This window comes from Camellia sinensis, chromosome 10 (genome assembly GCF_055761805.1).
Source record: "Camellia sinensis isolate YWXY chromosome 10, ASM5576180v1, whole genome shotgun sequence".
NCBI classification, from domain to species: Eukaryota; Viridiplantae; Streptophyta; class Magnoliopsida; order Ericales; family Theaceae; genus Camellia; species Camellia sinensis.
Window position 1 is genome coordinate 150,027,427 of NC_138970.1, and position 13,951 is coordinate 150,041,377.

Consider the following 13,951-nt stretch of genomic DNA (forward strand, 5'->3'; position numbering starts at 1 on the left):
CGTAAACTGTCTGCTACAACGGTCCGACACGACCATACCGTGTCTCCTATCCTGTTTTGTTTTTTATTTATCAGTTTACTTTTCTGTTTTGTTACTCTCTTCAAACTCAAGTTGGTTAGTTCCTATCCTCCTTGAGTTTGAGGGGGGCTGTTAATGTACACTAAACCTAACCCACTAACCTAACCCACTACATCCACCCCACTAAAACCTACCACTACACACCTCCACTACTTCTCACCCACTCCACCTACAACCTCCACTTTACCTACTACCACCACCCACTCTACACCTACTACTCCCAAAACCTCTCTATATATAGGACTTGTAATATACAGATACAAATATCACATACAATACAGAAATACATCAATCTTGTAATATATACATATCAATAATAATACATCAATTTATCTTACAATTAAAATTTTCCGGGAAAGTTGGTGCGAGTAGTCGGAGTGTTTGCGTTTGTGTTTGTGTTTGCTAAATGTAAATGGTGATGTTGGGGGAAGAGAGGGAGAGAGGAGGAGGAGGAGGAGGAGGAAGAGCAGAGAAGTTGATGGCGATGGGACCGGAGAGATCGAAGCCGTTGCACAATTTCAAGATGCCGTGTTTGAAGTGGGGGAATCAGAAACTTCTGAGGTGTATGAAGATGAATCCGAATGGCGAAGACTCTTCTTCCTCCGCTGATCAGAGGTTTTTTTCAGCTTCCATACTGGATAAGAAGGGTTTGATCGAGCCGCGTCGGAGGGAGGAGCTCGAGAAGTCGCCGTCGCCGGCGGAGAGACGGCGGAAATCGAGCGACGGAGACCAGAGAATCGACGCGTTTAGGACCAAACTGTTGTTCCATCTCCAGACTGCGGCTGATAAGATTAAAGATGCGATTTTGAGGAAAGGTTCGGAGGAGGAGGAGGAGGAACGGCCCGCCGCTGCGGCGGCGGCGGCTTCAGTACCGGCGGCGGAGGCGGAGACCGAAGCTTCGAGGCCGTGGAATTTGAGAACGAGACGAGCTGCGTGTAAGGCTCCGAATGGAATGAACGGAAACCTAATAATCGGTGGCGGTGGCGGTGGCGGTGGTGGTGGTAATGGTGGCGGAGCAAAGAGTTTGCAGATTGAAGAGCGGAAACCTAATTACTCGCCGTCGAGAACTGAAAACAAATCTCCGAAATTGCGCGGAGATGTCACGGCCGCCGCCGCGGAGGACTCTCCTACCGGCGAGAAGCGAGAGAGGGCGAAATTCTCGGTTTCACTTTCACGGCGAGAGATTGAAGACGATTTCATGAATTTGACAGGACATCGGCCGCCTCGGAGACCCAAGAAACGTCCCAAGATTGTCCAGAAACAATTGGATGTAAGTGAATTTAATCGTTTTTAAGTTTCAAACTAAACTTGTATCTATGTGTATTTGATTAGATCTCTGTATTTGATTGTAATGCCTTAATTAATTAACTGTTCTGTTTGTTTGTTCTCTTCAGACTCTGTTTCCGGGGTTGTGGATGACAGAAATTACAGCTGATATTTACAAAGTTCCTGATGTTCCCGAGACTGGAAATGTAATTACTCTGTTCTGTTCATTCTTATCGATCTTTGACTTTGTAGTTATGCAACTATTCGAGTTTTGAATCTAATTTCTGTTAATTTGTTGTTTTCGCAGAGGTAGTAATTGGAGGAGGAGTTGCCATTGTTTGTGGAAGTTTCAAGGTTCATCTGTTTGCTGACTCCACTGGTGTATTGGGACCTCTTATTAGTGGTATACTCTGCACCATCTTTGTCAATTGGGAATTCGATGAAATTGTTGAATTCCCGGGTAAGATGTGGTGTAAGCTTTAGTTAATCATAAAGCTAATCTTGTTAATTTAGTCATATTTAATCTTGTTTCTTGCGAATAAATTTGTATAGAGAACAAAATGGAGGATGATGTTTGGAGAAGGAATTACTTTCATGTATTGAGCTTGTTCTTTGGAGTATGCTATCGCTTTATTTTGTTCTCTTGTTGATGAATTGCTGATATTTAGCCTTAACATTGTGTAGCATCTAATTGTGGAATGTGCTTGGCCAGATTTAGTTCAAATTTTGGAAATAGGAGAGATGAGAGCATGAGTGAGTATTGTTTCTGTGAAATGTTTTGAGCTTCATCTTTCTATAAATACCTCAATTGTTCCTACTCAGTATTGATATGCTATGTTTTGATGTAAATTTGAAACTTCTCAGTTATTTATCAGCCGTGGTGTACCACTGATGTCTTATTTCATTTCTTGCACATGCTGACTTCAACCATAAGAGGCCAAATTGATAGGATATTGCAAGTGACCAGCACACATTTACAAAACGTCAATCCTGTTGTGATTTGGGGAATCTATACAATGATTTTAATAATCTGACAGCCTTTCTATTTTCTCTCCCCAACCACACCACGTTGCCAAGTGTCATTCAATGTAGCTTTCGTATGCCTTCAATTTGCATTTAGTAGTGCAACTAATGCTTGTTTTTTAGTTGATTATATTTCACATTACAAAGTTGTTTTGGGTTTGTCTTCAGTCTCACTACATTGCTTGCCTTCACTTTTCCGATTCAAATGTTGGATATTGCTGAATCCATGAGGTATTTCATATGTTCTTTTATATTTCTGTTACTATGACTATGGACAGAAGCTCTCTGCTCACTGATCTTTAGTCTCCTGAAGGTAAATTGAAATGAAATGAAATGAGAATTGGCTGAGCTTTATATTGATGGTGAAAGTTTCTTCTTGCTGTCTTGGTATACGGAGAAAGGAATTATATATATATATATATATTGGGTTCTTCCTCTTTTCAGATATGGCTCAACAATTAGGCCACTTGGCCCGTAGTGTAAGGCCTCCAATAATTTTGTTTTTTTTTCAAAAAAATTATTGCTGAAGGCCCCAATTTTTTCATAAATCCAATAAAATACAGCATCGTTTTACTATTTAGCCTACGGTTTTAAAACATCTTGGGCTGTTACTATTTCTTTTGAGGTTAGATTGTGACAAAAGAATGGAAAACTATTGTCTCTTGCTCTCCTCTACCAATTTGGAATGGCTTCAGCTTGGGCAGTTGATATCGTGCCCTTTCTGGAGATAAAAGTGGGAGGAGGCTGGAGGTAATCCCCCCCTCCCTTTTTGGTCTTAAGCCTGCAATTCACAGGTTATTTTTTATCCTTTTGATTGCCAAGAATCCATATATATGCCTAGTGTATATAACAGTTTGTTGGCAGAGCTGTTGTTGTGATGTGGTTAGATTTGTTTTCTATTCCTGGAAGCAATTTTGGTGATCAACTTGTGTCTTTGGTGATACATCATGCAGGATCTATATCCCAAATAATTTCCTTATTTTTTTAAGGGATAATGATCAACATGTATTATCAGATTGGACATATTTCAAGTCCCAAGTGACATGTTTTCAAGTATTTGGCCCTCGTTTTGATAATGAGAAAATTTTGAGATTTTTTTAGATGTATGTTATGTTTGTGGAATGATCATTTGGTTACTTGTATGGTATTTATATTGAGAAATTTATCAAAGTGATAAATGATTAAGAAATTTTGCTTTTGTTTGTAAGTTTTGATTTTATTTATTTTTTTAGTTTTTTTGTGTTAATTTATATTAAAATATGATGTTAAAAATTTTAGTAGTTGAATTGTGTTTTTTAAAATTAAGTTTATGGGCATGCTACAGACCCCCACTGGGGTGACCCCCACTGACAACCCCAGTGAGGTGTCATCCCCTCATTCGCTGGAAAACAAAAAAAAAAAAAAAAGAAAAGCAGTTTTTGACCAATGGGAGAAGACCCCAGTGACCCCCACTGGGAGTGTTAGGCATTTTTCTTAAATTTATAGTGATAAATAAATCTAGTCTATAAGTTTACGTGTCCACTTTTTAATCCCTTACGCAATTACTATGTTGCCTTTTGGCAACATAGTAAAAGATAACTTTTTGATTTTTTAATTTTTTAATTTTTTTACATCACATCATATTTTTACTTTTTTTTACACAAAAAAATTAAAAATTCAAAAAAAAATCAAAAAATTAATTTTTTACCAACTTTTTAAAACACCATTATGCAAGTTTGTTTTGACATCAATCTTTGCGAGCACAAGGCAATATATACCAAGGAATATTTCACCAAAACTTTCTCCTGTAGCATGGTAAGTTTACTATTTTTTAAAGGGTTTATTTCAGTTTTATCCCTTAATCTTTTGCTTTTTTTTTTTAAAATCCTAAACTATCGATTTCATCAAGTCCCTGGAGCTATTATTATTATTATTATTATTATAGTTCAGTCTTTACTTAAAGTTGTTCAAACTTTGAAATGACTCTTTTACCCTTCAAATTAGGCTTTACCGAATATTGATTTAGAGAATTGTTTCCAATTAGACTACATGAGTTAAAATGATATATTCTAAAGTTGTGTTTGGATCATGAATTTCAGTAAAATTTTAAAAATGAAAAAAAGAAAAAAAAAGGTGAAAATAATGTGAATAAAATATTAGTTAATTTTTTTTTTTCATTTCCTTTTCATGATCCAAATACATCGTAACGATAAAATAGATGAAATTAATAGTTTAATAATGAAATAGAAGGAAAAAAAATAACAATAAGTTTGGGAGATAAAAGTGAAATTAATAATTTTTTTAACAAAAATGTTATGAATCCACTCTTATGAACTCACAATTTGTCAAGAATATGTTTGTGTGATAGATATTAAATTGATGAAATGTGGAGTTAACAAGGAAAATGAATTTGAACCATTAATTATTTTTTTGGATAAATTGTAGATTCATAAGTATGAATTTACAGTGAAAATGAAACAAAAATAATAAAATAAATTGTTGAATCCTACCCGTAACTTTTCTTACACAAGAAAGTGAAACAAAAATAGTAAAATAAATTCAATAATAAATAATAAATAGGGTAAAACCTCTTTTGAAATTTATCAAAAAAAAAAAAAAAAATACATTAACCTTTACAATTTTAACATAATTATATTGATCTCTATTAAAATTTAAATTACATGACAATTTAACACATTTTGTTAATGCATTCGTCATTCAAACAGAAGAAATATGATATCATTATTTTATATTGAAATGTCTATTTTACACTTTTATTATTATCGTATCCAAACATTACTTAGTCTAAACATTCGAATTCCAAATTTGGATGACATACACCTAAAACTAAATATAGCTCCTGCACCATTCCTAAAACCAGCCACCATGATCTACCATTGGCAACCACTTGTAAAATCAACCATCCCCAATCAACAACTACTACCAAGATTAGCCACTACAATCTTAATCTACAACTCAATCAACCACCACAACCCTCGATCAACACCAATCAACCACTGCGACCCTATATATAGAGAGAGGCATGATGAGCAAATGCACAGATGGGCAGTACGATTGGTGCTAGAAAGTCACTTTATGAGCTGTGATGATGTTGGGATGTGGATCTATGGCTCAATGGTGGTGCACTATAGTATTAGAAAGTGGATTAGGTTGGCTAGTTGAAGAGATTGCAGTAGATTTGGGGTGCGACAGTAGTGGATAACGACCATTTAAGGAGAATGCGCACGAATGTTGAAAGCGTAACCTGATGGACAAGCTAAGTTCAAAATTTTGACAACTTAAATCAAATCCATAAATACGTATCTTCTTACTCACTATATTAGACAATTATGCTTAACAACTAAATGTGTGGGTGAAAATCTGACCACATTGCCCGTTTAGTGATCAGCTGGAGAGCACAGGCAAAATAGATGGCTTTAGCAACCTGTAACAGAAAGAAAAAGCTCCGGCGGTGGTTCTTCCACCCGGGGGCACTCCGACGATCAAGTCAGTATATCTCTCAAAGATAATCAAGTGCTAAACTGAATACTCAAAACATAAATTACATACCTTAGACCCACGGGGTGCCTCTCTTTTATAATATACTCAATCCAAGTCCCACTAGAAGTATGACTTCTTATGAACTCCAATTTACTGCTTACTCTGGACTCTATAAGAGATAAAGATAAAACTCCCTAAGAGCTTTATCCTTATCTTGGTTAAGTCCCCTCTTTGCCATAGGACTCTTGTCCCTTATCTGCTTATCTCGGATTTCGATATCTTCGGGGATAACCTCGGCAACTCCGAGATCATCTCGGCTTAACTACCAGGACACGTGGCACCTCGGCTGACACGTCGGCGTCACCATGCCACGTGTTGGTATTCAGAAAATACATCCCCACAACTGCCCCCTAGGTTCTATTACCTCGGCATTCTGAGGTAATGGAACCTATTCCGATATTTTGCCACTTTTTTTCTGAGTAACGGTTCAAAAACTGTTTAGCCGAGATAATCCTCTTCCAGCCGACGTGTTCTCTTCGGAGAACAAGGTTTCGATCGTACTCTCCCACGCGCATGAGCTGTCATGCATATCTAACCGTTCATTTTCACGTGTTTTGTTTTCATTGGAGCGTGTCTGTGACGCGCCTGAAAGCTGTTTGTTCGTTCGTCTGCGCCGTCTGACGCGTGCGTTGCTCTAGGCGCAATAATTGCCTTATTTTTGCCACCGTTTCAAATTTTTGACAAAACTCTTTTTTGCCTCTACTTTTCCTTCACTTTTTCATTCTGTCTTCTTGTTCTTTCTCTCTCTGAAAGTTCTTTCTTCTTCGAATCTGCCATCGCTTCAATCTCTCTTCTTGAACTGCTCTTAATCCCTCATTCTTGCGAAGCCTTCTTTGCTGTTGCAACCAATTTCTGAGCTCGGCAAACATTGCCCCGGCTTCACTTGTTCCGGTAAGATTCATTCCCTTCAATATTAATTTCTCTTTCTGCGTTTTTGTCTGCCTGTTGCCATTACTGATCTTGTTCGAAGCCTTGGGTTTATTTGTATCTTGATTTTGTGGCTATTCCTTGAACTTCTATACTTTTTCACCATTCTCTTTGCCACTGTTCTTGATTTTTTTTTTTTTACTTTTGTATCTCTATTGTTTCTGAGAGCTATACCTCTGCTCTGGAATCTGAGACTTCGTCTTTGTTTTCTCTTTTTTGTATCTGCCCCAGATCTGTGCCTTCAATCTTGGTCTTTAGAGTTCTTAGGTTTGGGATTTGTGCGTAGAACCTTCAAATTTAGGGAAAACTGAAATAAGCCTTATCAGCCATTTCTTAGATTTTTACCGAGGTTCTTGTAACCCTTCCTAAAAACGCCCACCTTCTGAAACATATTTTAAATTGACATAATGGGTATGTGGAGGCATAGGGTAAATACCCCAACAAAACTTGAATACTTTAGGCAGGAATTCTCTATCCCAGCCGATGTTCATCTTAAACTAGCTGGGGACAGTAATACCATCATGCCCACAGACCATACGATGCTTTTTCCTATAGTAGCTTTTACCGAATGTGGACTTTGGCTTCCCCTTCATCCCCTCTTTCGTGAAGTTCTTTATTTCTACAAGCTGAACCCCATGCAACTTACTATCAACTCTTATAGGGTGATTAATGGTATTATAGCCTTAGCTAGGCAAGAGAACCTTAGAATTACCCTGGCCGACCTTCAATACTGCTATACCATGTGCCCTCTTGACCTGAAGGATAGGGGTTTCGTTTATTACCTTAAGCCGAGATCTACTCAGTACAAAATTGTAGCCGACCTCCCAGACTCCAACAAGGGGGCTGGAGATGATTTTCTCATTGCTTCTGGAAATTGGGAATTTGGCCCAGATGAAGATGTCCACCTCTACCCTCTTCCTCGAACAATTACAGAGGGCAAGAGTAAGAGCCCTGAGTCAACACTTAGTTGTTTTTATTTAAGTCTTTAATATTTTTTCCTTCTTTTTCTGTACTTTGCACTTTTGTACTTTTCTTAATTTCTGGACAATGCAAAACTTCTTCTTATGGTCGACGTGGTTTTTTCAATATGTAATTGCAACTGTTCTTTTCTACGGATGTTTTAATCTTGTGATGTTCTGTTGACTGGTTTCTGCATAGTCTTGTATTTAGAAGTTCTTTGCATGCTTCTTCATGTCGCTTCCTTTGTGCAATCTTCTCGGGGTTACATACCTCGGGTATAACTATAAAACTTAAACTTTGGCAAGATACCGACCTGTAAACTTTTCATGAATTTTAACAAGTATAAAACATGTATTTCTGAATGTAAATTTTGCAAGTTTCTTCTCAAATAAGTATCAAACAGTGATCTTGATCTATCTTACTTGTAAATTGTTACAAATTTTCGACAAGTAGTAAACAATATACTTAGCCTTTATATCAACCTGTAAATTTCTGTATACCTCAGCGGGTGATCATATGTCGGCTTAACATAGACTTGTAAATTGCTTACAAATTTCAACAAGTGTTAAGCATCTTCCCTAGGGTTTAAGCAACCCACACACTGCTATGAGAACTTAAGTAATAATCTCGGCTTAACTTTAACTTGTAAATTGCTACAAATTTCAACAAGTGAAGACAAGGAATCAGCTTAATTCTAACTTGTAAATTGCTACAAATTTCAACAAGTGAATTAAGGAATAATCTCGGCTTAACTTCAACTTGTAAATTGCTACAAATTTCAACAAGTGAAGATAAGGGATCAGCTTAATTCCAACTTGTAAATTGCTACAAATTTCAACAAGTGAATTAAGGAATAATCTCGGCTTAACTTCAACTTGTAAATTGCTACAAATTTCAACAAGTGAAGATAAGGAATCAGCTTAATTCCAACTTGTAAATTGCTACAAATTTCAACAAGTGAATTAAGGAATAATCTCGGCTTAACTTCAACTTGTAAATTGCTACAAATTTCAACAAGTGAAGATAAGGAATCAGCTTAATTCCAACTTGTAAATTGCTACAAATTTCAACAAGTGAATTAAGGAATAATCTCGACTTAACTTCAACTTGTAAATTGCTACAAATTTCAACAAGTGAAGATAAGGAATCAGCTTAATTCCAACTTGTAAATTGCTACAAATTTCAACAAGTGAATTAAGGAATAATCTCGGCTTAACTTCAACTTGTAAATTGCTACAAATTTCAACAAGTGAAGATAAGGAATCAGCTTAATTCCAACTTGTAAATTGCTACAAATTTCAACAAGTGAATTAAGGAATAATCTCGGCTTAACTTTGCCTGAGCTTGATTTGGGTTCACATTAATTATGTCTTCAATACTCATCAATGCATAACTTTATCATTCATACATGTTGAAAGGATTCTGAAAAGACTTTATTGATGATATCGGCCAAACAATGATGTATCTCTAATGATAGAAAAATTTCAAATTACAAGTATTCCAAGGTCTGGGCAATGCTTTGCCCTCATTGTCCTCAAGCCGATAAGCTCCATTGCCTAATACTGATGTAATTCTGTAGGGTCCTTCCCAGTTTGGGCCAAGCTTGCCCTCCCTGGGATCCTTCTTGTTCCCGACGACTTTTCTTAGGACTAGGTCGCCAACTTGAAAATCTCTTGGATTAACCTTCTTGTTGTAAGCTCTGGCAAGCTGCTGCTGGTATACTGCAAGCTGAATTGCAGCTTTCTCTCTTCGTTCTTCCAACAAATCCAGGTCTCGGGCTAAGAGTATGTCATTGGTGCCATTCTCTACTCCCTGTGTTCTGATCCCTGGGATGCCGATCTCCAATGGGATGACTGCTTCTGTGCCATAGGCCATGGCAAAGGGGGATTCTCCTGTTGATCTTCTCGGCGTAGTCCGATATGCCTAAAGTACGTTGGGCAGTTCGTCCACCCACTTTCCTTTTGCTGCCTGCAGCCTCTTCTTTATTCCATCCAGGATTACTTTGTTGGATGCCTCTGCTTGCCCATTGCTTTGAGGAAAACTTGGTGTTGAGAAATAATTTTTGATCTTGAATTTTGCACAAAAGTTTTTGATAAGTTTGCTGTCGAACTGTGTTCCGTTGTCGGCAACTATTGCTCTTGGAATCCCAAATCTGGTGATAATGTTTCTCCATATAAAATTTTTGACGTCCACATCTCGGATTTTGGCGAGAGGTTCTGCCTCTATCCATTTTGTAAAGTAGTCTGTTGCTACCAGTAAGTATTTTCTCTGCCCAGTTGCCTGGGGAAGTTGTCCGACCAGATCCATGCCCCATTGGGCGAACGGCCAAGGGCTGGATACTGGGTTTAGGTCGGCAACTGGCTGATGTATCAAAGGTGCAAACCTTTGACGTTGTTCACACTTCTTTACATAGGCTTCGGCATCCTTTTGCATGTAGGGCCACCAATACCCCTGGGTAATGGCCCTGTGGGCTAACGATCTGCCCCCAGCATGGCTTCCACAAATTCTTTCATGAATCTCGTAAAGAAAATCTTCAACCTGCAAAGGGTGTACGCACCTTAAAAGTGGTCCAGTGAAGGACCTCATGTAGAGATGGCCTTCTGTTGTTAGAATGAATCTGGCCGATTTCAGTCTAATTTTATGTGCTTCTTTATGGTCTTCTGGCAGCTTCCCCTCTTTTAGGAATACAATGATTGCATCCATCCAACTTGGTCCCAAGTCTACGCACATTGCTTCTTGTTTGGTGCTTTGTTTGTCTATGCTCGGGGCCGACATGTAATCGATCATAATTGTCCTTGTTTTTCCAGTTTGAATTGAACTGGCCAGGTTAGCCAACGCGTCGGCGTGGGTGTTGTCATCTCGGCTAACTTGGAGTAATCTGCAGTTCTGAAATAGGGCTGCCAGTCGGACGACTTCCTTTGCATATGCCAACATTCTTTCGTCTCTGGCTGCAAATTCTCCTGTTGACTGGTTAACAATGAGTTGTGAATCACAAAAAACAATTACCTCGTCTGCCTCTGCTGCTGCTGCTAGCTTTAGCCCTGCAATTAATGCTTCATATTCTGCTTCATTGTTGGAGGCTTTGAACCCCAGACGGATGGACTGTTCTACAATTTGTCCATCTGGAGATATCAGCAGTACTCCTGCTCCTGCTCCCTGGCGGTTTGAACTTCCATCGACGAATAGTCTGAATGAATCGCCGATGTAGATGCTGCATGGTCTGAGTTTTTCTTTCTCTTGCTTTTTTGTCTTTGACTGGGATTCTTTTTGCTTGTTGGGGTGATGCTCATCTCGGCTCGACGGAGCTCGAGGTGTGATGGCTTCAGGTGTGAGTTCTGCGACGAAGTCGGCCAAAACTTGGCCTTTTATTGCTGTTCTCGGCCTAAATTCTAGGTCAAACTGGCCCAGTGTTACTGCCCATTTTGTTATCCTTCCTGTTAAGTCTCCTTGATGTAACAAGGACTTCAGTGGGTGCTCTGTTAGGACCACAATCTTGTGTGCCTGAAAGTAATGGCTCAATTTTTTTGAAGCCATTACCAAGGCTAGCATTAATTTTTCCAGTGGTAGGTATCTTGTTTCTGCGTCGGCCAAAGTCTTACTTACATAATAGACAGCCTTCTGCTCCCCTTTTTCCTCTCGGATTAGCACTGCACTGACTGCGTGTTCAGAGACTGCTAAGTACAAAAACAATTCCTCCCCTGGAACTGGGTTAGAAAGGACCGGGGTTGTGGTCAAGTACTTTTTTAGGTCGGCTAAGGCAGCTTCACATTCTTCTGTCCATAGGAAGTCTGTGGCTTTTTTCACCAGGTTAAAGAAGGGTCTGCATTTGTCTGAGCTTCTGCTGATGAATCTGTTTAGGGCTGCGGCCCTTCCAGTAAGCACTTGAACTTGTTTTGCCGATGTCGGACTCTGTAGTTCTAGGATGGCCTTGATTTGGTCTGGGCTGGCCTCAATGCCCTTTCTTGTTACCAGATATCCTAAAAATTTACCTGACCCAACTCCGAAGGCACACTTCGAGGCGTTGAGTCGGAGCCGATATCTTTTGAGTATGTCAAAGACCTCTTTTAGGTCGGCAAGATGACCTTCTGATTTCTTGGTCTTTACGACCATGTCATCGATGTACACTTCTACCGTTTTGCCAATCAGGTGTTTAAACATCTTTGTCACTAACCTCTGATAGGTTGCTCCTGCGTTTTTCAGCCCAAAAGGTATTACCTTGTAACAGTACAGGCCTTTCGGGGTGATGAACGCGGTCTTCTCCTCATCTGGAGGGTACATAGCAATCTGGTGGTACCCTCTGTATGCATCTAAAAAACTCATCCTTTCATGTCCCGAAGTGGCGTCTACCAGTTGGTCGATTTTGGGCAGAGGAAAGCTGTCTTTGGGGCAAGCTTTGTTGAGGCTGGTAAAGTCTACACAAACCCTCCACTTGCCATTCTTCTTTTTTACTACTACTGTGTTGGACAGCCATGTTGGGTACTGAACTTCTCGGATGGCCCTGGCTTCAAGGAGTCTATCTACCTCTTCCTCTACTGCTTCGACGTGCATCAGCGTCGGCCTTCTGGCTCGTTGAATCACAGGCTTTGCCGATCTGTCGACATTCAGACTGTGGCAGGTGACCTAGGGGTCAATGCCAGGAATTTCATAAGGTGTCCAGGCGAACGCCTCTATGTTTGCCCTTAAAAAATCTTCCAGTTCTTTTTCCTCTTCTCTAGCTAAGCCTGAGTCGAGAAGAAAAAATCGTTCTTCGTCGCCCTCCTGGACGAGGATTTTCTTTAGCGCCTCTTCGCTTTTCTCGGCTGGTTCTTTCCCGACGTCTTCTAGGACTTCCATGTCCTCATTTTCAACTTCTGCTTTCTTTGGCTCCCATATACTACAGGTGGATTTTATTGCTGCCATGGAGCAAGTTTTGGCTTGTAGTTGATCCCCTCTAACTTCTTCAATCCCATGCTCTGTTGGGAACCGGAGTAGTTGGTGCAACGTCGAGGGAACTGCCCCCATTGCATGCAACCACGGCCTTCCCAAGATGATGTTGTATGGTGAGGGTGTGTCAATTACCAGGAATTTCGTCCTGATCTTCTTAGTGCCGGCTTGTACTTCTAAGCTTGTTGCACCCAGTGGCCATGTTGGTGTTCCATTAAAGCCGACCATCGGGCCGCTTGATTGTTCTAGGTCATCGGGGTGAAGGCCTAGCTCTTTGTAACATCTGACATACATGATGTCACAGGAGCTGCCTTGATCTATTAGGATGCGTTTTACTTGGCACTCCCCAACTTGGAGGGATACTACCAAGGCATCATTATGCGGATGTTGGACCAGTTCTAAGTCGGTTTCAGTAAACGCTATCATTGGCCCTTGGCATTCTTCTGGCCGATGTCTCTTTTCCCCGACTTGGTAGATGTGTTGTAAATGTATTACCCTCTGGGTTTCTCCTCTGACTTCGTTTTCGTTGACCCTTGAGTGGATCACATTAACCACCCTCGGTTCTCCTGCTTGTGGTGGCTGTGCTGGGGGAGGGGGTGCTGCTGGTGCTTGAGGCAACCTTGCCTGCTCTTCCCTTGTTCTGGCCTCATCGACCAGGTCCCTCAGAAGGCCTTGTCTTACCAGGTCCTCCAAGTGTGCTTTTAAGGCTCTGCAACCTTGAGTTGGATGCCCTTCTTCATTGTGGTAGGCACAACGTCTACCAACGTTCCTTCCCATGAATTCCCCCGGTGCTCTTGCCGGAGCCCTGAAATAAGGTTAATTTCGAATCCGATCTAAGATTTTATGGATTGGGATCCGGAATACCGTGGTTACCGCCTGTTTATTTCTTAATTCTATTTCTTGTTTGGTCGGCCCATTGTTGACTCGGCCTCGCTTTGGCGAGCCGTTTCCCTTTTCTTGTTTCACCTCTTTGTTTCCGGATGTATCTTCTTCGGCCCTGGCGTATTTCTCAATTCTTGCCATGAGTTCTTCCATGCTTTTTGGCAATGTTTTTGCCAAAGACTTCCGTAGTGGGCAGTCATCTTTCAGGCCGTTCTTAAAAGACACGACTGCTACTTCCTGGTTGCATTCGGGTATTCGGTTGAACACCTCGTAGTATCTCTTCGCATAGGCCCTAAGGCCTTCTTCCTTGGTGATTCGTAGAGCCATCAAAGCATCAACCCTCAGGGGTTGC

The 13,951-nt window shown here is 40.2% G+C and overlaps 1 protein-coding gene across 1 annotated transcript; it reads left to right on the forward strand.

Moving 5' to 3' along the window:
• The first annotated feature begins 402 nt into the window (after positions 1 to 402).
• LOC114282113 (uncharacterized) lies at positions 403 to 1,964 on the forward strand. The gene is made up of 3 exons (XM_028224770.2): positions 403 to 1,348; positions 1,473 to 1,550; positions 1,652 to 1,964. Exons 1-3 carry the CDS (start codon positions 491 to 493, stop codon positions 1,655 to 1,657), a joined length of 942 nt encoding a protein of 313 aa, XP_028080571.2. The 5' UTR covers positions 403 to 490; the 3' UTR covers positions 1,658 to 1,964.
• The last annotated feature ends 11,987 nt before the right edge of the window (positions 1,965 to 13,951 follow it).